The sequence below is a fragment of the Globicephala melas genome, chromosome 6 (genome assembly GCF_963455315.2).
Source record: "Globicephala melas chromosome 6, mGloMel1.2, whole genome shotgun sequence".
Lineage (NCBI taxonomy): Eukaryota > Metazoa > Chordata > Mammalia > Artiodactyla > Delphinidae > Globicephala > Globicephala melas.
In genome coordinates, this window is record NC_083319.1 from 99,338,553 (window position 1) to 99,366,033 (window position 27,481).

Below are 27,481 nucleotides of genomic sequence, written 5' to 3' on the forward strand. Positions count from 1 at the left end.
GCAGGGGCACTGGGAAGGGCTGGGGTTTGCTTGACCTTGAAGATAGGAGCAGGATTTCCGTCAGCAAAGAAGACCCACCAGGGGGCAATATTGAGAGTGAAAACAGCATGAGAAGAAGGGCTTCAAGGCAGGAAAATGTGAGGTCAGTTGTGGGAGTGGGAGGGCGAGCAGTCGATCGGCTTGGCTAGCACTGAAAGTTTGCAGCCAGAAGTGGCAGGAAAGGATTGGGCCACGTTATGGAGAGCTGGGTCTCTGCTGTGACAGGAGGAGACAGTGAGGGCCTTCAAGAAGGGGAGTGACCAGACGCGACTGTGGGGTTGGGGTTCAGGGGAGAGGCTGGTCTGGTGCAGCTGCTGGGGCTGAGGCTCTGGGGTCCAGGAGTCAGACAGTCCAGTGATCGGAGGTGGGGGACGTGTCCTCCAGACTGATGGGAAAGGGTCACTTGGAGGCCCTCGTCCTTTCTTTTGTTCTGCTGGCCCAGTTCTCTGTCACTGTCCCTTCTTAGGTGCACAGGTGCCCAGTCAGTCTCTCCAGGAGTTAATGTTTAGACCTCCCCGGGCAGGTCGGTGCAGGGGGCGGGGCAGGGGCAATGGAGTGAGACGGAGAGAGGACAGAGAAATCTACGCACAGCCCCTGGGGAGGGGACAGGCGGCAGGGCCAGCGTCTGGTCAGGACATCTGGCAGCGGTGACCTTGCTGGGGAAAAGAGCCAAGAACTAGGTATCCTGGGCCTGGGACCACCCGCCTGAGAGGGGCAGGAGCCCCAGCCCCCTGCTGTGGACGCACGTGCCCATCCTCAAGCCTGAAGGCGCTCCTGAGCCTAAAGGTAGCTTGTGCTGTTAGCAGCCTGCTGGGTTGGGTGCGGCCAAGCCGTGCCCAGGAAGCCCACCCCAGGGCCTGGGCTCACAGGCACCTGGTATTCAGTGTTGCCTGCTTCTGGGGGGAAGCCTGTGCCTCCCCTGTCCTCCCAGCCTATTGGGGTGGCAGGCAAGCAGTGGGGGAAGACCGACCGTTCAGCTGGCCTTGAGGAGTCTGGGGTCTTCCCAGGAGGAGGGGGCTAGAGGCAGAGTAAGTCTCCTCATAGGGCGAGGCCAAAGATGAGGGGGAGGCAGAGCCTGGCAGGCGAGGGAAGGGTCTTCTGGCCTGGCTGTGCCCTCCCACGTCCCTCCCAACACCCTCCCCCACCCCCACCCCCCCACACATCAGGATCCCTCAGCAAGGAATGACCTTGACAGCTACCAAGCCTCAGGTCGACAGAGGGAGCCCTAACTCTGCAGTCGCCTTGGTTCCAGGGCTGGCTTGAGGGGGACTATTCCGCCCAAGGTGCTCTCCCGCCCCTGGAGGGACATGCCTATGGAGAGAGGGGCAGTGGGAATGGGCCTTGCGGGACTGGAAGAGTGCTGTCCCAGGCTCTGACCTTCTCAGCCCATGGCCCACAAGCCCGCCCTAGCCACACCCGGGACCTCTCCTTCCTGCCAGAAACCACCCTCCGACCCTTCAACATAAGCCGTCCCTCCCTTGTTCCTATCGCTCTTCCCAGCTCCACGCTGAGCTTTCTGGAATGGGGGACGTGGCCCAGTGCCTCCCAAGACCGGCCTGCTATCTGGCCCTGAATTAAGGTTCTCCTTAGGCCGCCCCAGGAGCCAATCCCAGAGCGTTACGGAAGGAGAGGGAACGGGAGGGTTGGGGGGGCTCAGTGGGAGCCCCGGTTCCTGAAGCTCCCCCACCCCCACCCCGGCACCGAGGCCCCCTCCCTCCATTGCTGAAGAAGAGCTACAGCCGCCTCCTCCCCCCTCCCTGCCGCTGCTGCCTCCTCGGCTGAGCCGGCAGGTTGTCTTGGCAACGGGAGGCGGAGAGGAGATGCGCTGAGGGATGGAGGTGTATGTCACCGAGGAAGCTGCCGAGCCCCACGCCCCAGGCCCTTGAAGGTACCGCAGACCCCCTCCCTTCCCCTCCCCCTGCCCTCTCCCCTAGGCTTCCCCACTCTATCCAGAGTGCTCATTTCCCTGAGGAATGCCCCCCTCCTCCCAGCCCAGCGACTCCCACCCATTCCTCCTGAGCCACCTCATTCCAGGCCCCTGTCCACAGCTGTCCTTCCTGGCAACCGCTCATTCCAGCCCTGCCTCTGGGGACCCTTGCACCGGAAGGCAAATATCCCGGAATGGGGTCTTGGGGGGTGGGTGGCGCATGAAAACAGGGAAGGAACCAAGATAGTGGGGAAAAAATCAGGAATCCTAAAGGGCTACCTGGCACTTGGTCTCCTGGAGAGGGGGAGGGAGGCTGTGCAGCACTAGGGTGGGGACAGGGCAATAAGGGTGGGGTTGAAGGGGCAGAAAGCTGAGAGGCCGGGCTGGTTGTCCAGAAAGGCCTGGTTCCCCTCTGCTAAGGCTGTGGCCCGCTCCTGCCACATCAAAAGTGCACCTCCTCCTGCATCATCTCCTGGCCTTTTTTTCATGGGTCGATGGAGCCTGTGTTTCTCTCCCACTCCCAGGCTTTCTAGTACCTTTCCACGGGCCCCTCTCCCGCCTCTGCCGTACATGCAGCAGCTGAGCCCAGATTCTTTCCACCCTTCCTCAGCCACTCGGCTACCTGCCTTTTTCATTTCTCCTTTCTTTCTGGAGCCCATCCTTCAGGATTCATTCTTCTCTGTCTCCCACTAACCCAGACACATCCCCCCCTTCCTGGCCCTACCCGTCCTCGTCTCTTTGAGAAAGAGGTCCCAGGGCACACCCTCACCTGTCCTCTCAAGACCCTCCCCGCTGTGGTTTTTCCATTCAGACACCCCAGAGCCCCCTCCCCAGATTCTAGATTTCCCCAACGACAGCTGATACCATCAGCTGACCAGCTGTGGGCAGCGGTAACCAGGGCAACAGTAAGGGCTGCCTAGGTAGGCAAGTCTGCACAGAGGTGGAGAGGAGGCCGTGCTGGGGCCAGGGTCAGCTGGCCGGGCTCCCTCCCCTGCTCCCGGAGGTCACAAATGAACCAGGCTCTGCTCAAAGCCCAGAGGGAACGAAAAGGCCAATGACAGGGGCCTGGAGTCATGGAGGTTTTCCCAGAGACATTCCTGTAGTTCAGTGCTGGGACCTGGACATCACCTGGTGAGAACTTCTCTTGAAGACCCCGCCTTGGAGAGAGATTGGGGTCCTTCCCACTCACCACCACTGTGCTCTGTCCCCGGGGGATTTGAGTTACCCAAGGGCCAACCCGGTCTCTTGTGCTGAGCACCTGGTTTCTCGAATCCTCCCATTCTATGCTCCCCAGGAGAGGGTTAATCCTTGGGTAACCAATTCTGGCATCTAGCCCACACCCCTGCCCCTCACCATCTATGCGCTTTTGCACCCCAGGGAGGCAGGGACCCCAGCGGCCTCTGTGGTGCTGGTAGGTGATGAGTGGGAGATAGAGGTGCTTGGGGAAAGCGGGTGTTGTCACCCCTCTGTTCAGTAGAGCCCCTTCCCCCTGACTCAAACTCTGGCTCTTGAGGAGGCTGGAGGGGCTGTGTGTGTGAGCGTGTGTTGCAGGGCTGGGGGTGGGTGTGGGAAAGGGAAAAAGGCCAGCGGCTGGCCAAGAGTCTGCTTCCGATTCTGCTTCGTCATGATGCCCAGTTAATGGTCCTCTTGTTTGAAACGGATTGAGCTGCAGCAAGCGAGGTGGAAGAGCAGACACACAAACACACACCCGCAGGCCAGTGGCCACACGCTATCAGCTGGAGGTGGGGAGGGTGCAGGGGTGGGTGGGAGCCAGCGGCCCGCCCACCTGGCTGTCCGCCCGCCCCGCCCGGCCTGCCCACCGGCGCACACACCCGGCCCGGGGATTGCGCGCCAGGCTGGCGGAGAAGCAGGGTGGCGGCGAGGGGGTGGGGGCCTAGAAGGGTAAGTCCCCTCCTTCGCCGGCTGCCCACCCACTCACCCACCGCAAGCCAGCTTTTTTTCTTGTTATTTGTGCTCTGGGAAAGCACGCCGGGCTCCTGGAAGAGCCGCCTGTTACCTGGGCTTTCAGGAAAAGCCGCAGCCCCGGGATCTGCGCCTGTCCCCGCCCCCACCCCGGGGCCTCAGAGCATCTGGGCCACCCTGTCCGGGAAGAGGTAGGTGGCAGGGTCTCCCACCTGTCTTCCCCTCTGTGGGCACTTTGGCCACAACAGCTTCCTAGAAGTGAGGCTCTGGGTGGTGGCAGGGATCCCGGGGTGGGGATGTCAGCTATGGCCCCTTGTTCAGTGGGAGAATGGGCCGGACCCTGGGACTAACTGGGTTTGATGTGACCCAACCTCCTTCCGATTCGGGGAAGAGGGGCTGGGGTGTCACATGCTGCCACCCGGGGACCCCTTCCCCCAGCTGTGCTGGTCGGAAGTCCAAGTGCTTGGGGGGTGGAGGCTGTGCCTCGAGTAGGCTGAGAGCTGGGCCGTCTTTGCTGAGTGGTGGAAGGGAAGGGGGCGTTGCCGTCTCCCGCCACCGTGCCACAGATGCTCCTGTTGTGGGGGGAGCAGTTCACTCAGAGGCCTGAATGCCATTGGTGTGAGGACGGCTCCTTGCGGGGAGGGGCCTGAGGAGCCTCCTGCTAGCCCTTAGCCGGCCAGGCTGGGGTGAGGACCAAATGCAGAATGAGGCTGGGTGGCAGGGCATGGCCACAGGCCTGACCACGATGCTCTCCTGGTGCCGGCTGTTGAAGTGCTTGCAGGGGCTGAGAGCCGAGCAGACACGCAGGCCTCCAAGGATCGAGGCGCCCCCTTGCTAGCTCTGCCCCTCCCTTGGCCTGGCAGGCCAGGCGCCCTTTCCCGGGCAGGCGCACCCGGTGGTTCTTTCCCAGGGCACTGGGTTGCCGAGTTGCGAGAGGCACGGGTGTAGGAGAAGGCAGGCAGTCTTGCTTTGGGAAGGGGTGGGGCCCAGAAAGCGCCCACGGGATGGGTAAGTGGGCGCTCTGTGCCAGGGACGGGGTGTCAGCACGTGGGGTGGGTGGCTGTGAGCGTGGAGAACCGGAGCCAAGGGGAGGATCGGTGGGTGGCGTGAGTGGGTGTCACAGGCACCGCGTGTCAGCGTGGGGGGTGCCTCACTGGGAGAGCGGGGGCGTGCGTTCTGCAACCGTGTTTCGGCGGGGGCTGCCTGTGTGGGTGAGGTGCCCGTGCCCACGGGGGAGGCTGGCCTCCGCGCTGCTGGCCTCGCTGTGGCCACATGTCCAACGCCGGGGCCAGCCTGTCCACCTGGGGGTGCGGGTCCGAGGAATTCCTCATTCAGAGCTCATACGTGTGTGTAACGACCAGAAGAGGGACGCCCCCAGGATTCAGAAAGCTGAATTTGGGAGGCAGTCTCCCTTGCATCTCCCCCAGCCCTATCAATCAACTGGTACAAGTGACACCACAACCCACCAACAGGACCAGCTATAAATAGAGACCAGAGCAGGAACAAGCTGAGGACCAAGCAAACCTAAGGGGCTGGGAGGGGGGACACAGAAAGAGGACCTTCTTCAGGGGTGTGTAGAGAGAGGATACAGAAACCCAAGCGAGAGTGCTAAGAGAAACTGTGTGACGAGATGCATATTTGTGGGGGGGAGGAGGAAAGAAGGAAGGAGGCGCCCGGGCCCACTCCTGCTGTCATCAGAATCAAACGGGGAGCAGGGCCTTGAGCAGGTGGGTTCCCGGGCTGGGACCCTGATTCTGGGCCCACCTGCCCCTGCCTGATGCTTCCCCAGAGTGCGAGAGGGTGCTGTTCAGGGTTAGCATTAGAGGAACCCCAACTCTAGTCCTAGCAGATAGAGCAGGGCTTAAAAATGGGGGTGCGGGAGAAGGATAAAATGAGAGGAGGGGCGTGGGAGCTTCATCAGTCTTAGAAAAGGCGCAGGCGCAGGCTTGGCAGAGGTTAAGAGATGTTCTGATGAGCCACCGGCCGGAGCAGGGCGATTTTGGGGGCGATTGTGGGTGCCCCCTCCCCACGCACACACAGACACAGACCCCACCCTCAGGGCATGCCGGGGGGCCTCCCCTGTTGGGCTGGTCTGCTCCCACCCACCTTTCCCCTCTCCACCCTGGTATGCTGTTTTGGGAACTGGTGACCTAGCTGGATCCTGCCTTTATTTCTGGCATTGAGTTGTTGCCACAGTAACTGCGGGGGTGGGGCTGGGAGGGAGAGAGGGTGAAAGGGAAGCAGAGCTGAGGGAAGAAAGATGAAGAAAGGAAAGAAAAAGGGAATGGAAAGCAGAAATAGCGAGATGGGGCCCGGAGGCACAAGGCAGGCAGGCACACTCTGAATGAAACTGGTGAAAAAGGAGAGCGGCGGAATGCTTGCCCACCTGACCCCCAGCCCACTGGGCCAGCTCAGCCATTTCGCAACTCGTTTACTATCTGCAAGGCCGGCCTCCAGCCCGGCTTGTCCCTGCCCCAGGGCACAGAGCCCGTGGCCCCCAGCCTCTCCGCTCTTGTCCACAGGCCAGTCCAACGAAGCAGGATTCTGGTGGCTCCACGGTATAAGGTTAGCGCACGGGACCCCAAACCCCAAGTTCAGATTAAAGTGAGATCCTTGGGGACCCACTGAAAAGAGCATTCATTGGCTTTGACCTGAGACAGACCTGGGTAGGAATTCCAGGTTGGCTTCAATGGGCCGAGGCGTGGGGGGCATGGGGGGAGGCAGGTCAATCTCTCAACCACATTTTCATCTCCTAATTGGGAGACATGAGCTTTGGTGAAGCTAGAGAGGATGGGTGAAAGTCCCTGGCCCAGAGCAAGTGATGGTTGGTTTAGAACAGGGCGGGAAGCTGGACTAGAGGATACCAGGCTGCGGTTCTGCCGGTTGAGCCTTCATTTCCACAAGCTGAGGGAGCCAAGGCCGGCTCAGCCCCTACCTGTAGCGGGCGCCCGTGGGAATGGGTGGGCGGGCCTTATCATCAGGGCCGAGCGGCTCCAGTTGCCATGGAGACGGGGCGGGCGGTGTGAGGTGGGGCCCGGCTGGGGGCTCAGATAAGGCGCGGCTGCACAGCTGGGGTAGGGTGGGTCCGAGATGGAAGAACTGGGCGCCGCCGGGGCAGCTGAGATGGCCCTTCCGCCACCTGGGCTGGCCTTCCTCCGCAGCTCTTTCTCTTTCCTCCCTTTGCGCCCTCCCTTCCTGCTGCAGTCTGCCCTCTCGGTCTGTCCACGGGAGGCGGCCCGGGCCTGGGAGCGCACATGCAGAAACGTGGGGTGTGCACGGGTGCGGACGCGCGAGGAAACTGGCTTTGGGGGAGGGGCTACGAGTGGGTGGAGTAAGCTTATGCGGGGCGTGATGTGATTTGGGAGAAGGCAAGAACAGTCTCTCCCTTTCTTTCCCCTTCCCCCTTTCCCCCTCCCCTCCCTCTCTCCCTCTCCCCCACCCCACACTCCTACTCCACCCCAAAACATTTTCCCTGATGGCTTAATATTTAACGAGTAAGACCTTCACTCATCAAGGTTAGCCCCAAATTAAAATGCCACGTCCCTGGAAGGGTAAGACATTAACAATTTCCGCAGCGTGCTTTCTAACACACCAGGCGCTGGTGTGCAGGTTCCTGATGGAATGTGGCTCAGGGCAGAAGGCGAGGAGACCCAGCCTAGGGGATGGGCACGGGGCTGTGGACAGCTGTGGAGAAGAAGGGGCAGGGGACAGAGCAGGGACATCATTATTCTGAATCGTCTTTCCGAGTGGCTGTGTCTGTGGGACAGTGGTCGTGCACAGGCGAGTGGGGGTCTCAGTGCAAGACCTTGTAACCTGTGACCTGGCTCATCTTGGACCCCTCCTCTCCCTCCCTGGGCAGTGACCACTCTGAGAGGCAGTCATTACCCCACTCTGTACCCACCCGCAACTGGTGTTCGAGGGCAGGGTGCCTGGACCACCTCCAGGTTCAGCCTGAGGCTCCAGGACACGTAGAAGCTCTCCATTCTCCACCCCTCCCCCGTGCCACATTCCCCCCCCCCCCCCGCACCACCGCCCCTCCCCCGACTGTTCCAGTTCTTTCTACTCTCTCAGTCTCTGCCTAACCCACCTGTAGGGTCTGTATATGACCTTATCTCTCACTTTTCCTGGGAAAATGGAAACCTCCCAATCGGCCTGCTCCAAAGGCCCCTAGATTGCAGTTACCCAACTTTCCCTTTCCTCTCCTTTCAGGGAAGCTCGGGCTTTCTTTCCAAAGGTAGTCCTTCACTTGGGCCTGGACCCAATCCCTCTCCCCTTCCCCTGCTGGGACCTTCCTCCCTCAAGTGCCCCCCCTCTCCCGCAGCCACAATTTCTTTTCTACTCTTCACTCTCCACTGCCTACAAACGTGTTCAGGTCTCCCTTTTCCTAAAAAACCTTCAGCCAAGCGCACCTCCTGCAAAGTAACTCTCCTAACCCCCTCCTGCCCTTCTGTCACACTTCTTGGAAGTGCCCCTCCCCCTGCCTGTACACCCTGGCCACCTCTCCCCACCCCCATCCCTATCAAGGAGGCCTCACTATTCCTCTGCAGATGCTCTCAGAAGCCACCAGGGCTTGACATCCAAACTGGCGAGCTGTCACTCCTTTCTGCATGTCTTGCCTTCTCTGGGCGATGGACTCCTGGCTTCATGACATTCTTTCTCAACCCCCCTATCCCTCCCCACAACTCTCTCTCAATGTTTTTGGCACACTTACTGTGTATTAGGTCCTTTACTAAAAATACAAAGAATCACTAGATACACTCCCAGCCCCTCAGGGACCTGGCCATCTAGTCTTCCCCCTCCCTTTCATGCCATCTCCAGCTCCCTTTTTCTTCGAGTCCCCTAGCGTTTCCCGGGATGCTGGGTTTTGACCTTCTTTCTCCCTCGGCAACCTCATGGGGCAGACTACCACCTCTAGCTCAAATGGCTCGCAAATTTCTGTTGCCAGGCACTGCCCCCACCTCAGCCTCAACTGGCAAGAAGTGAACTCACTGCTTCCCCTTCTCCTGTCATTGCTACCTGTTCCTCCCCAGCGGTGAGGGGTGGGGGCGGGGGCGCTGTCTCCAGATCAAGTTCTGTTTTGCACATTCTGCCTCTAGGATTCCTCCCACTTGGCCCTTTCCATCTTGGGCTCCAGGCCCAAGTCTAGAGCCTCACAATCCCCTGCCTGAACTACTGCCGTAACTTCCTGGCTGGTCTCTCTGTGGACCGCCTCTTCCTGTCTATTCCATCTGCCAGCCTGCAGCCTGATTCATTTTCCCAAAGCACTGCTTGGATCCATCACTTCTTTGTTTTAAATGTTTCTAAGCATTCCATAGCGCTAGTTGCCCACAGAATACATTCGGAATCCCCTAGTCTAAGTTCAAGGCATCTACAAATCTGGCCCCCAACCTCCTGCCCCAAATCAGTCTCAACCTCATGAGCTCCACGGTTCAGCCGTATTTGCTGTCTCCAGACAGACCCAGTGCTTCGCCGTGTCTCCAGTTTCCCTCATGCTGCTGTCTCTTTCAAGGATCCATCTTTTAGTTTTTGCATGATCTCACACCGGGCATCTTTCAAGGCCTGCCTTAAACACTTCCTCCTCTAAGAAAACCTTTTTATTTTCCCCTCTTGACACCCAGCAGGAGTGATTCCTCTCTCCTGTGACCTCTCACAGCCCTTTATACTATCTTATCAGGCACACATAATTTTCTGCTTTGCATGGGCGTTATCTATACATATGGCCTCATTTCTGGAGGGGCGGCTTAGCTCCTTCGACTCATCTTTCTGTTCTCCACAACACCACAACGCTCTGTGGTCATTGCAGAACAGGTGCTCAGAAAGTAGTGAATGAATGGATAAAACAATACGTGACTGGGTGGGCGGGTGGATGTATATGGGTGGATGAATGAGTGTTTGCCTCTTGGCTAAGCCAGTGTATAGCTAGTTTGACAATGTCTGTTAACAAAGTAAAGACGAAATAGGAGTGAGAGGGAGCTAACAGCTCTTTGAGTATGTACTAGAGTTTATTCCAGTCCTCACACATCTAGTTAAAAGCGTTACAAAGTGAGTGTTAAGAAAGCAAGAGAAGGATGAAGCTCTGGGATGGAGCCCTTCCATGGGCACCTAGTCACCAGTGTGACTCTGATGGCCAGAGTCTTGTCTTGCAGAAGCCTTGGCTCTAGAATTCCAAAAAGACTTGAGAACTGTGGCAAATGCTAGTCTATCCCCACAGTGAACCTGACACAGTACTATGGAGGCACTACGAAGCATGCCAATGCTGAAGACATAGTCACTGTCACCTCCACGACTCTGGACAAGTTTTTAACCTCTCCGAGCCTCGGTTTTCCTCATCTGTAAAATAGGTCTACCTTATAGGATTGTTGTGGGGATGAAACAAAATAATCCTTGTAAAGTGCTTATCAAAGTACCCAGCATGAGCGTTCAAAACATGATAGCTATTATTATTGTGGTAGAAATTAGCAGTCATTCTAGTTAGCGAGAAAACATGTCAGGCAACATAATCAAGGACTAAGTTATATGCTTCTCTTTTTAAGTCCCACTGGAATTCAGAGAAGAGTTTGTCAATGCGGACTAGAATAATAGGGGAGGCCTCCAAGAGGAGGAGGGTTTAGCATGGCCCTTAAAGGATGGGTGGCATCTGGGAGATGAGAATAGTGCAAGAGCGTGCGCGAAAGCAGGGAAGTGGGAATAAGGGCTGCTGGTGCAGCAGGTAGGTGGTGGAGACACAGCAGAAAAGCGGCCTGATACAAAGTAACAGGTGATAAAATTGGAAGCGCCAATGACCTCAAGTCTTTCATGACCTTCTGTGGCAGAGTGGCTACAGAAAGCCATCTAAGGTTATCAGTCCTCAGGGAGATAGAAATAATAAACGCTCTACATAAAATCTATGTTTTAAACACTTCACATGTTGTAACCTACCTAATAGTCAGAGCAACCCTATGACACAGATACTGTTACCACCCTCCGTTTTATGGATGAGAACGTGAGGCACAAAGAGGGTAACTTGCCCAGGGTCACACAGCTTCTGAGTAGCAGAGTCTCCTCTCCCCAGGCATTCCCGTCCAGAGTCCATGCTCTTAACCACTACATTATTGCTGCCTCTTTCCTGTACGTTCTGTAGTCATCAGCTCTCTTCACTCTACGGCTTACTGCCAGCAGTTGGAAGACAGTTCCACTGCCACCATCACGTCAGAAACTCAGCCAGGCGTTCATTGAATGGTTATTTTTATTTATTTATATAAATTTATTTATTTTATTTATTTATTTTTGGCTGCGTTAGGTCTTCACGGCTGCACATGGGCTTTCTCTAGTTGTGGCGAGCGGGGGCTACTCTTCGTTGCGGTGCGTGGGCTTCTCATTGCTGTGGCTTCTCTTCTTGTGGAGCACGGGCTCTAGGTGCGCAGGCTACAGTAGTTGGGGCACACGGGCTTAGCTGCTCTGCGGCACGTGGGATCTTCCCGGACCAGGGCTCAAACCCGTGTCCCCTGCATTGGCAGATGGATTCTTAACCACTGCGCCACCAGGGAAGTCCCACTGAATGGTTATTATGTGTCTGGTCCAGGGGTGTGTGGGGAGGATGGGAGGGTTGCTAAGGGAGTTACTGAGGAAGGGGACCTGGGCTGTGGCCCCAGGGAACTCCTACTCTACTGCTGCAGACAGGACTCAACTTCTTAGGAACCAAGAGAGGGCAGTGCCAGCCTGGAGGCCTTCCTGCTGAACTGGGGGGCCCTGACTTGCAGCAAAGTAGCACTTCAGAGGGCAGCCTCAGCTCGAGGACTCCGAGATGGTGGGGAGCTGGGACGTGGCCTTGGCCCCCAAGGTGTTTTACCAGATGCCTGCAAGTGGGATTGCCTGCTGTACAGGGACAGGCACATGGGGGTGTGGCTCCCTCCAGCCGCCCCCTCCCTTCTCCACTGGGAGAGCGGCAGCCCCCAGCCAATGACCTGAGCGCTTCCCACCAAAACGCCTTCGCTCTGTCCTCCCCTCCCCCTATTAACGTCTCATAGTGTTACTAAGTCCCTCTGTGTTCAACCTTTCTGGGCTATGAGAGAAGTGTGGCACCGTGGACATAGACTGAGGGGAAGGAGGTCAAGGGCACCAACACAGCGCCAGGGAAAGGCCACGGCAGAGGCCGAGGCGAGTGAGAACCTGGGCCTGAAATTGACCCGCAGCCCCGGCAGGGCAGGTGTGAGGAAGCAGGGATGTGTAGGCTGCCCCGGGAACGGCTGAGCCCTGCCGTCATTTCCTTTCCAGCCAGAGAACAATGGCTCAAAAACTAGTGCAGCCCGTCCACCTTCCCGTCTCGCCGCGGGCCACATGCGATCTCCGGTCCCCGAGGCTGAGCGAACGGAAAGCCGGAGCCCCGCTCCCGGGAGACACGCAGGGCCAGAGGGGGCTGCCCTCGTCCCCGCCCTCTGAGATCGCGGGGCTCGACAGCCCCGGCTGGCACGTTCTCCCTCCCCTTCCAGGCCCTGCACTCGGCCAGCAGCCTGCAGAGTCACCGAGGGATGAGGACGCCACAGCCCGGGGGAGCACCCTTTCTGCTCTCGCGGCCCCGAGCGCGCAGCGCCCAGGAGCCGGATAGAGCCTGACGCCCTGTCGTCTCCCCTCGCGCACAGGGCTCTGCGAGTGATCCGGCCGGCCAGCTCCCTGCTGCATGGAACGGCTGCAGAAGGTGCGCGGGGCTACACCCACGCCGGGGCAGTGGGGTGCCGGGGGCACGCGGTGGGGGCCAGGCTCCCCGCGGAGGGTCAGGTCGGGAGTCGAGGATGCCACCTGGTGGTTGCCCGCGGCGCCGCACCCCGGGGCCCCAGAGGCCTAGAGAAGCCCTCCCCTGCCCCAGCCCCCTCCCTCCGGCCCGGCCCTGGCACCCACACACATTCCCACCCGCCCGCCTTCTCGCTCTCCCCAGCAACCACTTACCTCCCCTGGGAGCGTCAGCTCCTCCCGAGGCTCCAGTGTTCCGGGCTCTCCCTCCAGCATCGTGGTGAGTACCTCTTGGCCACCAGCACCCTCAGGCTGGGAGGAGGGAGGGGTGGGGCGCACGCCGGCCGCCGGGCAGCTTCACTCAAATGATGATGGTCCTGCCAGGGCTGGCAGGCAGAGAGAACCCCAGACCCAGAGAAGGTTCTGCACACCCCCTCCTGCTGGTCTGGTACTGTCTCGTTGTACCCAAAGGGCTAGGTGACGGACTATCATTGTTTTAAGGTGACACTCTAAACCTTTTAAATGACAATAATAGAAATATTAACTTACAGGAGCTGACATCTAAAACGGCCGCCCATCTTCTTCCTAATAAATTGCAGGTCTGGCTTGTAGGGCCAGTATTCTAAGGGAGGCTTTTGACACCTCTGTTCCATGTGTACCATTTCCCTTCAGGCCAAGATGGACAATCAAGTGATGGGCTACAAGGACTTGGCTGCCATCCCCAAGGACAAGGCCATCCTGGACATCGAGAGGCCTGACCTCATGATCTACGAGCCCCACTTTACCTATTCTCTGCTGGAACACGTGGAGCTGCCCAGAAGCCGGGAGGTAAAGGGTGGGAGGTTCCTCCTGGACAGGACTTGGGGGAAGGGCTCACCCAGCCACACTGGGTGGGAGGCAGAATCCCTCTCATGCTTTCTTTCCTGGAGGCCAGACTTCAAAACAAGAAGGGGACCTGTGCACAGGAATCACCAGTCAGTTGGTGACCTGGGTATTTGTGCAGAGCAGGCAGAGATGGGCTGGCGGCTGGAGGCTAGCTCCAGGTGGAGAGCAGGGGAGGCCATGTTTGAATGGTAGCAGCACAGAGCGGGGTCATGTAGGAATGGGGTGGGACTGGGCAGAAAGTGAGCAAATTTGTGGAAAGTGCTCAGGAACACTGAGCTCGGAGGCCGGAAGTCCTAGCTGAGTGTGACCTGTGTGACGGTGTGGTCTCAGTTTCCCTTCCTATAAAATAGAGGTGAGACTTTTACCCGTCCACCTCACCAGGGAGTCAAATGCATGAGATACCGGAGGACAGGTACTTTGTACACTGTGTTGGAGAAAGGGGCAGTGTCATGGCTGAGCAGAGAGACGGGGCCAGGCTGTGGGGAGACTTAAATGACTGACAAGGGGCCCGGACTCCATCCTGGATGCTGTGGGTCTTGTCCCTTCCCCCTGTTGCTCATTGGCTCTGAGGTCAGAGCCAGAGCCCCTCCAGCTGGCCCTCAGAGCACATGCACACTGCTCCAAGATCCTCGACTTCTTCTGCTTCTTCGTGGGTCCTAGGGAAAGACGTAGGACCCTGTCTAGGGAGAGAGAGGACGGAGGGCCAGCCCTGGGAGCTGGCAAGGACGAAGAGAGAAGAGGTGGCCCAGAAATTGGCTGGGCAATTGCAGAGTTGAGTGTGTGGGGGGGTGAAGTGACCCACCTGGGGTCCTAGGGACAAGGGTTTAATCCCACCCTTGTGGCTCTGACCAGCCTCCTCTCCATTCACAGCGCTCGCTGTCACCCAAATCCACATCCCCCCCACCATCCCCAGAGGTGAGTCTGCCCCGCACCTGACACTTGCCCAGCCCTGCTCTGACCGGGCTCAACCCCCTTCCCCACACACGTCCAGACTGGGCTTGGCAGAGCCTAGGGGGTGATGGAATCAGTGGACCTTGTCCTGTCACTGGCCAGCTCTGGGTCCATCTACGTCTGACCCAGGATCTCTTTTAATCCTTTCTCCTGGGTCAGGCAGCATCAGCAGATCGAGTCCTTGGATAGCCTTCCTCTGCCCTGGGGTTGGGGGCGTGTGTGCTAGGGTGGGAGGATGGAGATGGTGGAGGGGGCGGGGTGGGGGACCTGGGAGCTGCAGTGAACCGTACTTCTGCTCTGCAGGTGTGGGCGGAGAGCCGGTCCCCTGGAACCCTCTCTCAGGCTTCAGCCCCAAGAACCACTGGCACGCCCCGGACCAGCCTGCCCCATTTCCACCATCCTGGTAGGTTTTGGTGTCAGCATGGCGGCATCCTTGCCCTAGGTCCTCTTTTCTTCCTTCAGGAACCCAAGCCCCTTACTCTTAGTCCCCCACTCTCTGGAATACATGCACACCACAGAACTGGCCAGACCCCCAGATGCCGGACCCCAGGCAGAGCTCCCAGAGGTGGTGGGCCCTGCTGCATCCTCCCTCCCACCCAAACAGAGAAGTGCAAAAATCCCAACCCCTGAGGGGTAATTTCAGGATCTCTGGTTCTGTCTTGACTCTTGGCAGGAGCCCCTGAGTTTCCTGCCTTCTCCCAATCCAAGTCTCCATTCCCTCCTCTGACCCAGCCTCCCCGCCATCCTCATAGCCTCCTTCTCATCCATTCTTGCTCCCTGTCCACAGAGACCACCCGCCCAGATTCCAACATCTACAAGAAGCCACCCATCTACAAGCAGAGAGGTGAGGGTTCCCCTGACCGACCAGAGCCCCCTTTTCGCCACGTGCCGGGAGGCTGTCCTGAGGGTGGGGGGGTGATGGGAAAACAGATGTTCATAACAGCATGTACACTGCCCTGTGCTCTTCCTTGTGCATTGCTTTTACACCCAGGAGCTCACAGGTGTGAAGAGGGAGAGAGGAGGGAGTGGGGGGCTAAGGTGGGAGGTGGCCTCCGGGGGGGAGGGTGTGCCCGGGCTGACCTTGACCTCCCCCCGCAGAGTCCACAGGAGGCAGCCCTCAGAGCAAGCACCTCATTGAAGACCTCATCATCGAGTCGTCCAAGTTCCCTGCAGCGCAGCCTCCCGACCCCAACCAGCCAGCCAAGATCGAAACAGACTACTGGCCATGCCCCCCGTCGCTGGCCGTTGTGGGTAGGCGAGAGAGGCCCTGCCGAAGCCCCAGGAACCCCCCACCCCCCGACCTGCATGAACCCTCCAGGCTCCTGCTTCCCCCGTCCCCTGCAACCCCATCGCTCTTGGCGTAAGCGGCCCTGCTTGTTAGTCATTTAACCGCTTTCCGTTCATTTCTTTGGCCGCTCAACAGACATTTGTCGAATTTCTACTGTGTCCCAGGCTCTGTGATGGGAGCTCTGGAAAGAGAAAGAGGAATGAGATGAGGTCTTGGCCCCCAATCGCTTTCAGTCGTGTGGGCGTGTGTTGCCCACCCAGCTTCACCGCAAGGCTAGAAAACGTTGCTTTTATTTTATAATAATGATTTGCGGTGTTCCCTTCAAGGTCGCAGCTCCGGGACATGCACAAAGCAGCCCCTGACAGATGCTCGTTGAGCGCGCGGTTGATTGACTGATGTGCCCGCTTTGGTCCGTATTTCCCAGAGACAGAGTGGAGGAAGCGGAAGGCGTCGAGGAGGGGGGTAGAGGAGGAGGAGGAGGACGACGACGATGACTCCGGGGAGGAGATGAAGGCTCTCAGGGAGCGTCAGAGAGAGGAACTCAGTAAGGTAGCATCTCGCTGCCCCACCCGCATCCCTGGGCCGCCCTGGGGACAGAAGTTCCATTCTGATCTAAATGGGTACATGTCTGAAGAGCGTCCTGGTGAGAACATGTGAGGAATTCCCTTTCTTTGCCGGGATGTCAGGCTGCCGCTTTTGAAGGGACACTAGGATTGCATGTTGCTTTAGGGGGACACCGCTTACTGTTAGGGCCAAAAGCACAGAAAAGGGTGGTCCCGCCAGGGCCAAGCTTCAGCAGGCGGAGTAGTTCATGGGACGAGGAGAAAGGAGAGAGTAGGCTGCTGGCCTCCAGGGGAGGAGAGAGGGTGTAGAGAGTCACGGAAAGGCCACTGATGGTGGCATGGGCCTGTGCTCTGGGCCTTGTGACCTGGTTTGCAGAAGCCCCTGGGGCAGAGTTACACTGAGCGGCTCTGACTCCTTGCTCTCGAGGGTGGCCAGACCCAATGTGGCCGAGCTTCTGACCAGGACAGGCTCCATGGGCTCCAGGCACCACACAGCCCCTCAGGAACTCTGTCCCCACTTCTGCCTGGGATGGACCCAACTCTGAACCTTTTGGGGATGAGAAGCAGGTATCGACGCCTTGGATCCATCTTCCTTTCTCCTTGCCAGGTTACTTCTAACTTGGGAAAGATGATCTTGAAGGAAGAGATGGAAAAGTCACTGCCTATCCGACGGAAAACCCGCTCTCTGCCTGACCGGACACCCTTCCATACCTGTGAGTGTCACCAAGGGGGCTCCGAATCAGCTGGCCAGACCCTGAGGCCAGAATCAAGTAGTCTGCTGAGTCTGTCTGTCACACGCCCAGCGCTGTGCTACTGTGGGTATAAGAGACATAGAAGTTTCGGTTGCTGGCTCAAGGCTCTGGCGCTCTCCTTAGGGCAAGAGTACCAGTCATGGAACAAGATGAGATGACAAAGGATGGCATCAGCTAAAGCAGAATTAGCACATTTTGTTTAATTCGACAAACATTTATTGGGTGTCTACCATGTTCTTGGCCCTGAGGATATAAAGAGTAAAACACTATAGTGCTGCCTTCCAGTAGCTTCTGGTCACGGGGAAAGTGACGTGGAAACTGGGGTGTCAGTGCAGCATAGCAGGCGAGAGGTACACTTCAAGTGCTTTGAGAGGACGCTGATAGGGCCTGGGTCCCAGAGTTGGAGTCTTGAAGGACAAGACAAAGTGAGTGGGGGAGAAGGGCAGCACAGACCCCAGGGACAGTGTGGGAGCAAAGGCCAGGAGCAGCAAACATCCAGCCAGCAGAGAGGACCTCCAGGAGCCTGGAATTACAGCGCACAGAGCGTGCTCTGCGGTGGCTGGGGCTTTGGTGCCATGCTGCACATCACTGAGGCTAACCTGGGCTTCCTTCGAGCATGATGGCTGGAGAGGAGGGGGGCAGATCTGAGAAGCCCAAACTGGAAGCTACAAGTCCTCTTAAGAGCCTGGCTTCGGAAGCCACAGGGCATCCTTCTACTGCCTTCTGACAGTCAGAGCAGCTCCCAGGCCGCCCAGACACAAGGGAGAGGAAAGAGATTCTGCTTGCTGCTGAGAGGAACCACCCAAGGGCACACAGGCTGGGAGGTAATGTTGCGGGCCATCTTCAGAGGCAGTCTACCACACTTTCCAATCATCTGGGTAAGGGCTAAAAATATACATAGGTCCAGAGAAGACGGAATGGGTTTGAGAACTATACAGGCACAGTCTGTATAGAAATTGCCCCGGAATTACAATTTTTCATCTTTACGATGGTGCGAAAGCAATAAGCATTCAGTAGAAACTGTATGTCCAGTTTTGAATTTTGACCTTTTCCCAGGCTAGTGATGTGCGGTATGATGCTCTCTTGGCTTTTTTTTTTCTTTTTTTTCTTCTTTTTTTTTTGGCCGCACCGTGCGGCATGCAGGATCTTAGTTCCCTGACCAGGGATTGAACACGCGCCCCCTGCAGTGAAACCGCAGAGTCTTAACCACGGGACAGCCAGGGAAGTGCCACGATGCTCTCCTGAGATGCTGGGCAGCGGCAGCGAGCCTCAGCTCCCCGCCAGCCACATCATCACGACGGGAAACAGCCCATACACTTACAACCATGCTGTACCCAGACCACCATTCTGTTATCCACTTTCAGTACAGTATGCAGTAAATTACATGAGAGGTTCAACACTTCATTGTAAAATAGGCTTTGCCCAGCTGTAGGCTCATGGAAGTGTCCCGAGCACATTTAAGGTAGGCTGGGCTGAGCTCTGACGTTCAGTAGGTTTGGTGTATTAAATGCATTTTTTTTTTTTTTTTTTTTTTTTTTTTTGCGGTACGCGGGCCTCTCACTGTTGTGGCCTCTCCCATCGCGGAGCACAGCCTCCGGACACGCAGGCTCAGCGGCCATGGCTCACGGGCTCAGCCGCTCCGCGGCATGTGGGATCTTCCCGGACCGGGGCACGAACCCGTGTCCCCTGCATTGGCAGGCGGACTCTCAGCCACTGCGCCACCAGGGAAGCCCTAAATGCATATTTGACTTAACGATGGGTTTATCGGGGCGTGACCTCATCGTAGGTCGAGGAAGATCTGTAGAGGAGATGGAATCAACTGGACTTAGTGGCTGATTGAATATGGGTGGTGAAGGAGAGACGAGTTGGGGTTTTTGTCTTGGGTGCTGGGTGATGACAGACCTGGGGCTGAGATCATGAAAGAGGCAGGTTTCGGGGGAAAGATGAAGAAACTGTTTTGGGATGTGTTGGGTTTTAAGTGCATGTAGGTGGGAGCTGAGTTTGACTGAGTTGCAAGCTTGAGGCGCAAGTCAGGGTTCAAGCAGAATCTTCAGCTTATATGTGGTAGTGGGACCATGAGAAAAAATCCGATTGTGTAGAAAAAGGGGAGGGAAGGGCAGGGTGCCGAGGGCTGTTCCTTGGAGAGCACTCACACTACAGTCCCCTTGGAAAGTTGGCTGGGAGGAGGTCAGAAGGGAGACCCAGCCTCAGGATGCGGGAGGCTGGCCTTGAAAGGGTCGGGGACTTGGCTTTGGGAGCAGGCCACATCAGAAGTTGAGGTTCGGGACTTCCCTGGTGGCCCAGTGGTTAAGAATCCAAGCTCCAACCAGAACAATTTCAGAAGTTCGGACAGGCGTGTCATTCAGACGTAAGGGTAACATTGAAATTAACGGTCACTTTCAAACATAAAAAGGCAATCTAGAAATCATTAGGAGTGAACATCTTATACACTTTAGGGGCTTCCCTGACGGTCCAGTAGTTAAGACTCTGCGCTTCCAATGCAGAGGGCACGGGTTCGATCCCCGGTCGGGGAGAACTAAGATCCTGCATGCTGCGTGGCTAGGCCAAAAAAAAAAGAGAGAGAAGTTGACGTCGTCTGCTGAGCACACGGAGGGTGAGGCTTGGTGAGAACGGTGAAGGTTCGGAACAGCTTCTGCTGGGAAAGGGAACTGATGAGAGGCTGTAGGGGCTCTAGTGATGCTAAGGTACACGTTGTGGGCTTCATCTCCATAGCCTGCGGGCAAAAGGGGAGCCCTGGGCTGATGCATGGTTAGAGTCTGGGTGCTGCTGAGTGTGGGTGAAAGTGGTTATGTACCCACCTATGGGTCAAAGGTCAGGGGGAAGTGGGGGATCAAGACACTGGAGGTTCCCCATGATATTGACCGGCAGATGTGCCAGGAATGTGGCTGAGGGAAAGCTGCGAACAAAAAAGGGCGCTGTGTTGGCTTCCCTGGTGGCGCAGTGGTTGAGAGTCCGCCTGCCGATGCAGGGGACGCGGGTTCGTGCCCCGGTCCGGGAAGATCCCACATGCCGCGGAGCGGCTGGGCCCGTGAGCCACGGCCGCTGAGCCTGCGCGTCCGGAGCCTGTGCTCCGCAATGGGAAAGGCCACAACAGTGAGAGGCCCGCTTACCGTAAAAAAAAAAAAAAAAAAAAAGAAAGGGCGCTGTGCCCGTAAAGTGTGATACCCAGGCTTCAGTGTCAAAGCGAAGCGGTTGTGGACGACAAGATCCAGGGGCTGGCCACCGGAAGGGGTTGCATGCTGTAGAGTGGAGGTGAAAGCCACTGGCCTGGGGGACTCAAGGAACCGTTAAGGCTCATATATGGCTGGGACATCCATAGGGTCATCGAAATGATATTTCACCAGGATGATATTTCATTGTGGGTGGGAAGAGCTTCTAATAGGTCTTTTTAGAGAACGTGGAATAAACAGTTAAGGCCCGAAGAAGGAGGCAGAGAGAGAGAGATGCCCCGAAGGTTGGATTCAGTCTTCATGCTCCACCAGGATTTGCTAGTTAGGCAAAATTAGCTCTTTAATGTGCATTTGGCCTTGCAAAGTTGAGTAGCGAAATGTCTGCCTCAGTGTCACTGTTGGCATCCTTGAACTCGTATGGGATCAACGGTCATATGATTGCGTAGGTTACTCTCATAGCTGATCAACCTGAACAATTTCAGAATTACGGACAGGCGTGTCATTCTGACTTAAGGGTAACACTGAAATTAACAGTCACTTTCAAACGTAAATAAGCAGTCTAGAAGTCATTAGAGTGAAAATCTTATACACTTCAGGGACTTCCCTTGCGGTCCAGTAGTTAAGACTCCGTGCTTCCAATGCAGGGGGCACGGGTTCAATTCCTGGTTGGGGATGCCATGCAGCATGGCCAAAAATTTTTCAAAAAAACAACCTTATCAGTCAGTTGAGGGAGAAGTGTGTACTTATCACAAAAGAGAAGCGCTTCAACAATGAGGGCCGTGAAAGTAGACAATTCTCTACACAAAAATAAGAAGCATTAAGGGAAAAAAACCCACGAGGGTCCCCCAAACACATTTTGTTCTCACCAAACTTCCAAATAACATATTTTATTAAAACGTTTGAAGAAAACAATTCTTCCTTATACTTTGGAGTCTGTCCAGGCTAAACCTTCACACACAAAAATGCTGGTCAGAACAATTGCTATACCATGCTAGCAATTTCTAGTCATTGGAGATGAAGGAATTTTGAGATTAGTGCAAACTAAGAATCCTTCTAGGAAAACCTGTTACCGAAAACCAATTTTCTTGAATTATAATCTGCAGTGCTTGAAAGCTTAGTGATATTATTGGACGTCGAGTTGAAAGTGACATTCGGTCATGCGAATGTCAAGTCCAGCGACTGCAGTACCATCTAGCAGCTGAAGGTGCTGGGAAAACTGCAGCTTCTGTTTTATAACATCGAGCATTTGAAATTTGATTACCAACATTGCTCAACATAAAATTGTAATAATTCGATTGTTTTGACTAAATTTTAGATTTCTTTTCATATTCCAGAGGTTCATTTCATGATGGTAAGCCTCCTCATCTGACTATCACTGGCTGACTATCAATTTGAACACTCGGACATTTGGCCCAAATGTCTATTTTGTGCACATCTGTTAGAGAGAGGGGAGGCATTAGGGATAGTTCAGAGCTGCCAGCACAATGTCACCTGCTGAAGGTTACGGGCAGGAGCTGGAAGCCAACAGAGGCCCACCGGCTTCCCCCAAGTCCCCCCTCCACTGCCCTGCTCCTGGCAGGGAGGGCCAGGGAATGACCCTCTGGAATGACTGTCAGGCCAAAGGGTCTGAGACAGGGCCTCCTACTCTCTTGCAGCCTTGCACGTGGGAACATCGAAGTCTTCTTCCCTCCCCGCCTACGGCAGGACCACCCTGAGCCGAGTAAGGTCCCAGGACGGAGGTCACAGGCCTCGTGGGAAGAGTGTGCGTGTGGGGCCCGTGAGGGACTGAGCTACGTGGGCACCCGGGGCGGGGGGGGCGGCCAGACCTTTACAGTGAAGGGAGACGATGTGGAACGCTCCAGCTTCCTCTGATTCCTTTGTGTCCTTTCCAGCTTCAGTCCACAGACTTCAGCCCATCCGGGAGTGAGACCGAAAGCCCAGGTGAGAGGCAGGGCCGACCTGATGCTGGGAAAGGGGCTCAAGAGGCCCCTGGGGCAGCCCGTGTCTGCGATGTGGGCAGGGCTCTGTGGCTGGAGGTCGGGGAGGCTGAGCTGGCGGGTTTGGAAGCCTGCTGACCTCAGAGCTGCCTCTGAACAATGGCTCTTCTCTCCCACAGGCCTGCAGGTGAGTGCCTTCTGGAGGGAGACACGTGGAGCGCGGAAGCCACGGACAGACGGGGGACTGTCAGCGTTGGGGGAGGGGTGCGGGGCTACGGAGTCACCTGGTGAGGACATAAGAAGCCTAGGGTAAGGCTGGGGAGGCCTCCCTGCCCCACTCTGGCTCACTGCGGCTTTGGTCTCCCCAGAACGGAGAGGGCCAGAGGGGGAGGATGGACCGGGGGATCTCCCTTCCCTGTGTGCTGGAGCAGAAGGTGAGGGGCAGGGGCAGAGGCAGGGGATGGTGGGCAGGGGACAGAACCGTCTCTATCGGGGGCTGGCCAGCTTGGGGAGAAGCCAGGGAAGTGAATGCACTGAGGGGTCCTCCTGGCTGATGATGGGAGGGGCAGCACGGAAGTTGGGGGAGTTGGATGGCAAGATGGCATGAGCCCCCATGGCCCCTGCAGGCTGATAAGGGGGCCTGGGGAATGGAGGGGGTTACGCTGACAGGGACCTCGAAGAGCCTGATACTTACTGCCTGCCTCCCCTCCCCGCCAGATCTATCCTTACGAAATGCTGGTGGTGACCAACAGGGGGCGAACCAAGTTGCCTCCAGGTGTGGATAGGATGAGGCTTGAGGTACGCAGGGAGAATGTGCTGGGTGGGTGAGGGGCTACTGACGGGGCAGCGTCCCCTGCCCGGTGTGGGGGAAGGTGGCCCAGCCCCACCCTGTGCCTCCTGTCCCTACACTGCCGCTGTGTGTCCCCCTGCAGAGGCACCTGTCAGCAGAGGACTTCTCAAGGGTCTTTTCTATGTCTCCCGAAGAGTTTGGCAAGCTGGCTCTGTGGAAGCGAAACGAACTCAAGAAAAAGGCCTCTCTCTTCTGATGGCCCCCACCTGCTCTGTGACTGACCCTCACCCTTGCCGCTTCAGGGCTCTGGAGCTGGGGTCGCTAGACCCCAAAGCATCATCTCTGGGGGGAGCAGGGTGGTGGGGCAGAGGTGGGGTTGGCTCCGTTGCCGAGGTCGAGGGAGAGCAAGGCCTCTGCAGTGCTGGGGCTTGGGGACGTGGACCTCCTTCCCCATGATGAGCTAGGGGTGGGGGCCCCTTCTCTCATCCCTGGTCCTCGCTGCATAGGGCAAACCCAGCGTGCACTCCAGCACACGCAGAGGTAGTGTCTGCACCGTCTCCCTGCCCCCACCCCCATGTGAAGGTCCCCAGAAGAGAGTGATGAGACACGAACATGACACTTAGTGGTCAGGCCTGTCTGCTGTCCCGACCAATGGGTGGGAAGAACCCTCGGGCCTGGTAGGAGGCACGTGAGGGTGGGAAGCAGCCACGCAGGCAGAGAGCGCCCAGGACCCTGTGCACCCAAGCACTCCTCCGCAGCTCACCTGGGCCGGGTTCCCCTGCACCTGGGCCTCCCGCCTCTCAGCCTCCAGCAGGCCACCCAGCCCTCTAGCTCACCCTGTCCTCTCCTTGTGACCCCCAAGCTTCAAAGCCTCTTGCTCCAGCCCTGAGGCTTCCCTAGAAGCCTCGGCTTAGAGTGGAGATGTCGCCTATACAGACCCCCAGCCCAACATCAGCCTTCAGGCTGAGTCGGCTAGAATGCTACCTTCTAGCATCCAGGGCCCGGGCAGAGCCCAGGCCTTTGGGCTCCCCTGGACGGGATGCGGAGCCAGGCTGAGAGTCCTGGCTACCAGGTCCCACCCACACCCCTGCATCCCCCACCATGCTCTCTAAAGAATGTAATTTATTGGGGCACCCCCCAGCTGCTTTCCTCACCTAACTCTCTGCCCTACCTTAATCACGCTCCCAGCTTTTCTTCTCTCCAAATACACGTGTATATAATTATATATATATATTTTTGCCGGGGTCTGGGTTTTGTTCCTGCCCAGACCCCGACATCCCTTTCAGCCCTGTGTGTGTGATGATGCTGGGGGAGGGGGACTCTGCTTGGAATTAAAAGGTTGCATCGGGGCCCCAAATCTATTTGTTCTTTATGAGCCGCCAGATCTGAGAGGGACAGGTGATGCCAGGCTGAGAAAAGCCACGGAGCGGGGGTTCAAATGGCGGGGTACACGGAGCTGGAGGAGAGAGAGCGATGGCACACATCCTACCCTCCCCCATCCCTGGGCCAGAAAAGCCGGGGGCAGTCTAGCAGGTCCTGTCTGCCTCCTCTCCTTCAGGGGCTGTGCAATGGTGACATGGATGAGGGGACAGAAACTCACACTTTGGAGCATGAATATAGAGCCAGCTGGGAGAAAAGGCTCTGCCCTTCACTGGGCCCCTAAATGCACCCCCTTGGCGGTCAGGCTCATCAGCAGCTGACATGGTTGTACCCCTCCAGGTCTATGATACTCACAGTTCAGTGGGGAGGCCAAACACCCAGTAAAGGTCAACTGTGTAGGAGTGGGCAGTGAGCTGATTGTCGAGGGTCAGGTGGGGAAAACTAAGGGGTGGAGAAATGATGGGGGAAATCCAGCAGGAGCAAGGGTCAAGTGGAGGCCAAGGGAGCAGGAGTAGCTTGGTCCTGGATGACTTGGCAGGACCGCCCAGGGGCAGTAGACATGGAACGGGCCTGCTGCAGTGGGTGGAGGGGGTGAAGACGGGACTGGAAGATCAGAAGGACTTTGGGTGTGAGGGCCGGCGGGGATGGGGCCGGCTCACCTGCGGGGAACAGAACCTGGGTTTGGGCACCTGAAGAGGTACGCAGTCCAGAGGACCCGGTGAGTTGGAGGGGGCCCTGCGTGTGAACCCAAGACTGGACCTGGCACCTGAATCAACTCTCCTGCCCTTGGAGGAGTTTCTAGCCCCTTTGGCTGAAACAAAAGCAAAGTGGATAAGAACTGCTCAAGTGTGAATGATTAAGCTGTAGGAGTTCTGCTACATGCACAACATTGATCGTCTTAACAAACTTGCGAGGTCAACGGCACAGGTTGTTTTCATCCTTCTCGAGAATGAGAACACCGTGGAAGAGAGACATTTCACAAGCCTGAAGCTACAAGCAACTAATGATTGCAGACTGGAAACACACACATCCCAGTTTCTTCACTGCTAACCTGGGTCATTCCCAGTATAGACACCATTGCCTCTCCAGGGGCAGCAAAAAGAGGAATGGTACCCACACACACGTACCCAGGATTAGGTGTTCAGCAAAAGTTTGGAAGGCTTATCCCGTTCCAGCATGAGGGAAACGGGTGACGAGGCCAGCACCCCCCTGTCCACGGAGCTCCCAAGCTCTTGAGCACCAAGGGGTGTGAGGAGTGTTTGATCACAGTGCACTGGGAAATGTTTGTGGTGCGAGCAGACTGGACTCGAAGTCCTAAAGGATCTGAAGTTCCTGAGAATTTAGAGCGGCTCAAAGTGGAGGTCTGTCCTAAAATAAAACCTTGGTGATTATTTAGTCCATTGGTTTCCAAACCTTTTTAGTAGTCAAATCTTTTTAAAAATTAGATCTTACTATTAGCAATTAGAATACATTTATAAATTGATTTATTTATTTTTTTTTGGCCACGCCACGCGGCATGCGGGATCTTAGTTCCCTGACCAGGGATAGAACCTGTGGCCCTTGCAGTGGAGGCACGGATTCCTAACCACTGGACCGCCGGGGAATTCCCTGTAAGTTGAAATGTTAATTATTAATGAAATCCATCAATGAGAACAAGGAAGCTATTTGATGGATATAACAACTTTAAGTCAAGCGTTGTATATGACAGCCGCCCTTTCACCAAGCACAGGATCTAATTTATTCTTGTATTTGGTTGCACAGTAGGAGAGAATTCTGATTCACACAGATAAGTAGTTACAAAGTTGCGGTGGTTTAAAAATGCATGCAAATGTGAACGGTCACATTCCTCACGTTGTTGAGCGGCAGCAGCTAAGCCCCATCTCTTTGAATCTGGGCTTAGTGCCTTGCTCTTTCAAACTGTTTATTCTGCAACAGCGTTCTACCTTCATTTACGCTGACAGGAGGGAAGGGTTTATTCAAACATCTTCTTCCCAATGAGCTAACCTGGCAGCAGAATTTAAATACGTCGGTGGGCTCTATCATATATACAAGTATGTCCACTGACTTTTATTAGAGCTTTTGAAATAAAATTTTAAAAGTTAAACCAAATAAAAGGTTATAAATTTCTTATACACTTCCCCTATATTCTACAGTTCCTTGAAATATCTTGAAGGAAAACAAGTAGATTTAATCCATCCAGCCTGCTTCTTTTACCTATGAGGAAGAAGACCCAGAGAAGAACAGTGTTGGACTGACTTCAGATTGCTTTTTTTTTAAATTAAAAAAATTTTTCTGGCCACGCCATGCAGCATGCGGGATCTTAGTTCCCCGACCAGGGATCGAACCACTGGACCGCAAGGGAAGTCCCCTAGATTGCTTCTTGATACACAGAATAGGCTTGTTTCTTCCCTTTGTTCTTATACTTTTTGGCCTAAAAGCCTCCTCTCATTTCCCGTAGGCTCCTCACCCGGAACCAATTGTAGACGAGCTGTTTGAAACATCTATGTTCCCTAAGCAGCTGCCAGTGAACTGAGATCCAAATACTAGCTCAGCCGAACCCTGGCCTCCCCGTGACTAGGTCTGGACTGCAGGCTCCACTCCACAGCACATGGCCAACTCTGGGCAGGCGTTGCCTCCTGGGCCTTAGTCCCACTGGTGAAAGGGGCCCCAAAGGCAGAGCCAGTGCAGTGAAACCCTAGTACCCCACAGCTCCAGGTCCTCAGATCTGTGACAGGGGCTACCCACCTTCCCTCGTGGGACCCCTGGTGCCTCACCCTCTCATCAGATGGTGTCAGGGGTCAGCAGGAACACATTTTGAACAGATGTCAGCCCTATCCTCAGGAAGAATCTCTTTCCATTCCTGGGGGGTAGAGGTGGGAGATGGGAGCGGGGAGATGGGGAATGGGCTTTGAACTGGCAGAGCTGGCTGCTAGAAAGCCCCCTCCCTAAGGTCCCAGCTTTTGACATTCCGGGGAACCCTGCTCTGGCTGAGGGTTCTGCCTGTTTAACTCTTGGGTGTAACTTTCCCAGTGTGTCCCCGACACCGGAGACCCACCTTCTGTTTCTCTCCTTGGTGCATCTAGAAGGGCAAAACGAGACCAGTGTGACTTCCTCTGCAGGACCTCTGGACCAGCACTGTATCCACTTAA

General features: G+C 56.2%; 1 protein-coding gene across 11 annotated transcripts; it reads left to right on the forward strand.

Moving 5' to 3' along the window:
- Positions 1 to 1,378: 1,378 nt before the first annotated feature.
- DMTN (dematin actin binding protein) lies at positions 1,379 to 26,209 on the forward strand. 11 transcript variants are annotated; one of them, XM_060301246.1, is made up of 16 exons: positions 1,752 to 1,927; positions 12,358 to 12,563; positions 12,801 to 12,875; positions 13,268 to 13,423; positions 14,351 to 14,395; positions 14,735 to 14,834; positions 15,219 to 15,275; positions 15,530 to 15,682; positions 16,144 to 16,268; positions 16,890 to 16,995; positions 21,881 to 21,945; positions 22,118 to 22,166; positions 22,342 to 22,349; positions 22,531 to 22,596; positions 22,880 to 22,960; positions 23,095 to 26,209. In XM_060301246.1, the coding sequence occupies exons 2-16, from the start codon at positions 12,546 to 12,548 to the stop codon at positions 23,206 to 23,208; spliced, it is 1,218 nt and encodes a 405-aa protein (XP_060157229.1). In that variant the 5' UTR covers positions 1,752 to 1,927; positions 12,358 to 12,545; the 3' UTR covers positions 23,209 to 26,209. The 11 variants fall into 11 exon arrangements, with proteins under 11 accessions (XP_060157225.1, XP_060157224.1, XP_060157223.1 ...); XM_060301241.1 differs by lacking the exons at positions 22,531 to 22,596; positions 22,880 to 22,960; positions 23,095 to 26,209 and adding an exon at positions 3,952 to 4,080 and having other exon boundaries at positions 1,382 to 1,927; positions 12,508 to 12,563; positions 21,881 to 21,987; positions 22,342 to 22,490; XM_060301237.1 differs by lacking the exons at positions 22,531 to 22,596; positions 22,880 to 22,960; positions 23,095 to 26,209 and adding an exon at positions 3,952 to 4,080 and having other exon boundaries at positions 1,719 to 1,927; positions 21,881 to 21,987; positions 22,342 to 22,490.
- The last annotated feature ends 1,272 nt before the right edge of the window (positions 26,210 to 27,481 follow it).

What these genes read in the sequence shown, in the direction of transcription:
- DMTN (XM_060301246.1), top strand. An exon ending in ACCCATCTACAAGCAGAGAG is followed by an intron (nt 15,276 to 15,529) that starts GTGAGGGTTCCC and finishes CTCCCCCCGCAG; the next exon opens with AGTCCACAGGAGGCAGCCCT. An exon ending in TGGATAGGATGAGGCTTGAG is followed by an intron (nt 22,961 to 23,094) that starts GTACGCAGGGAG and finishes GTCCCCCTGCAG; the next exon opens with AGGCACCTGTCAGCAGAGGA.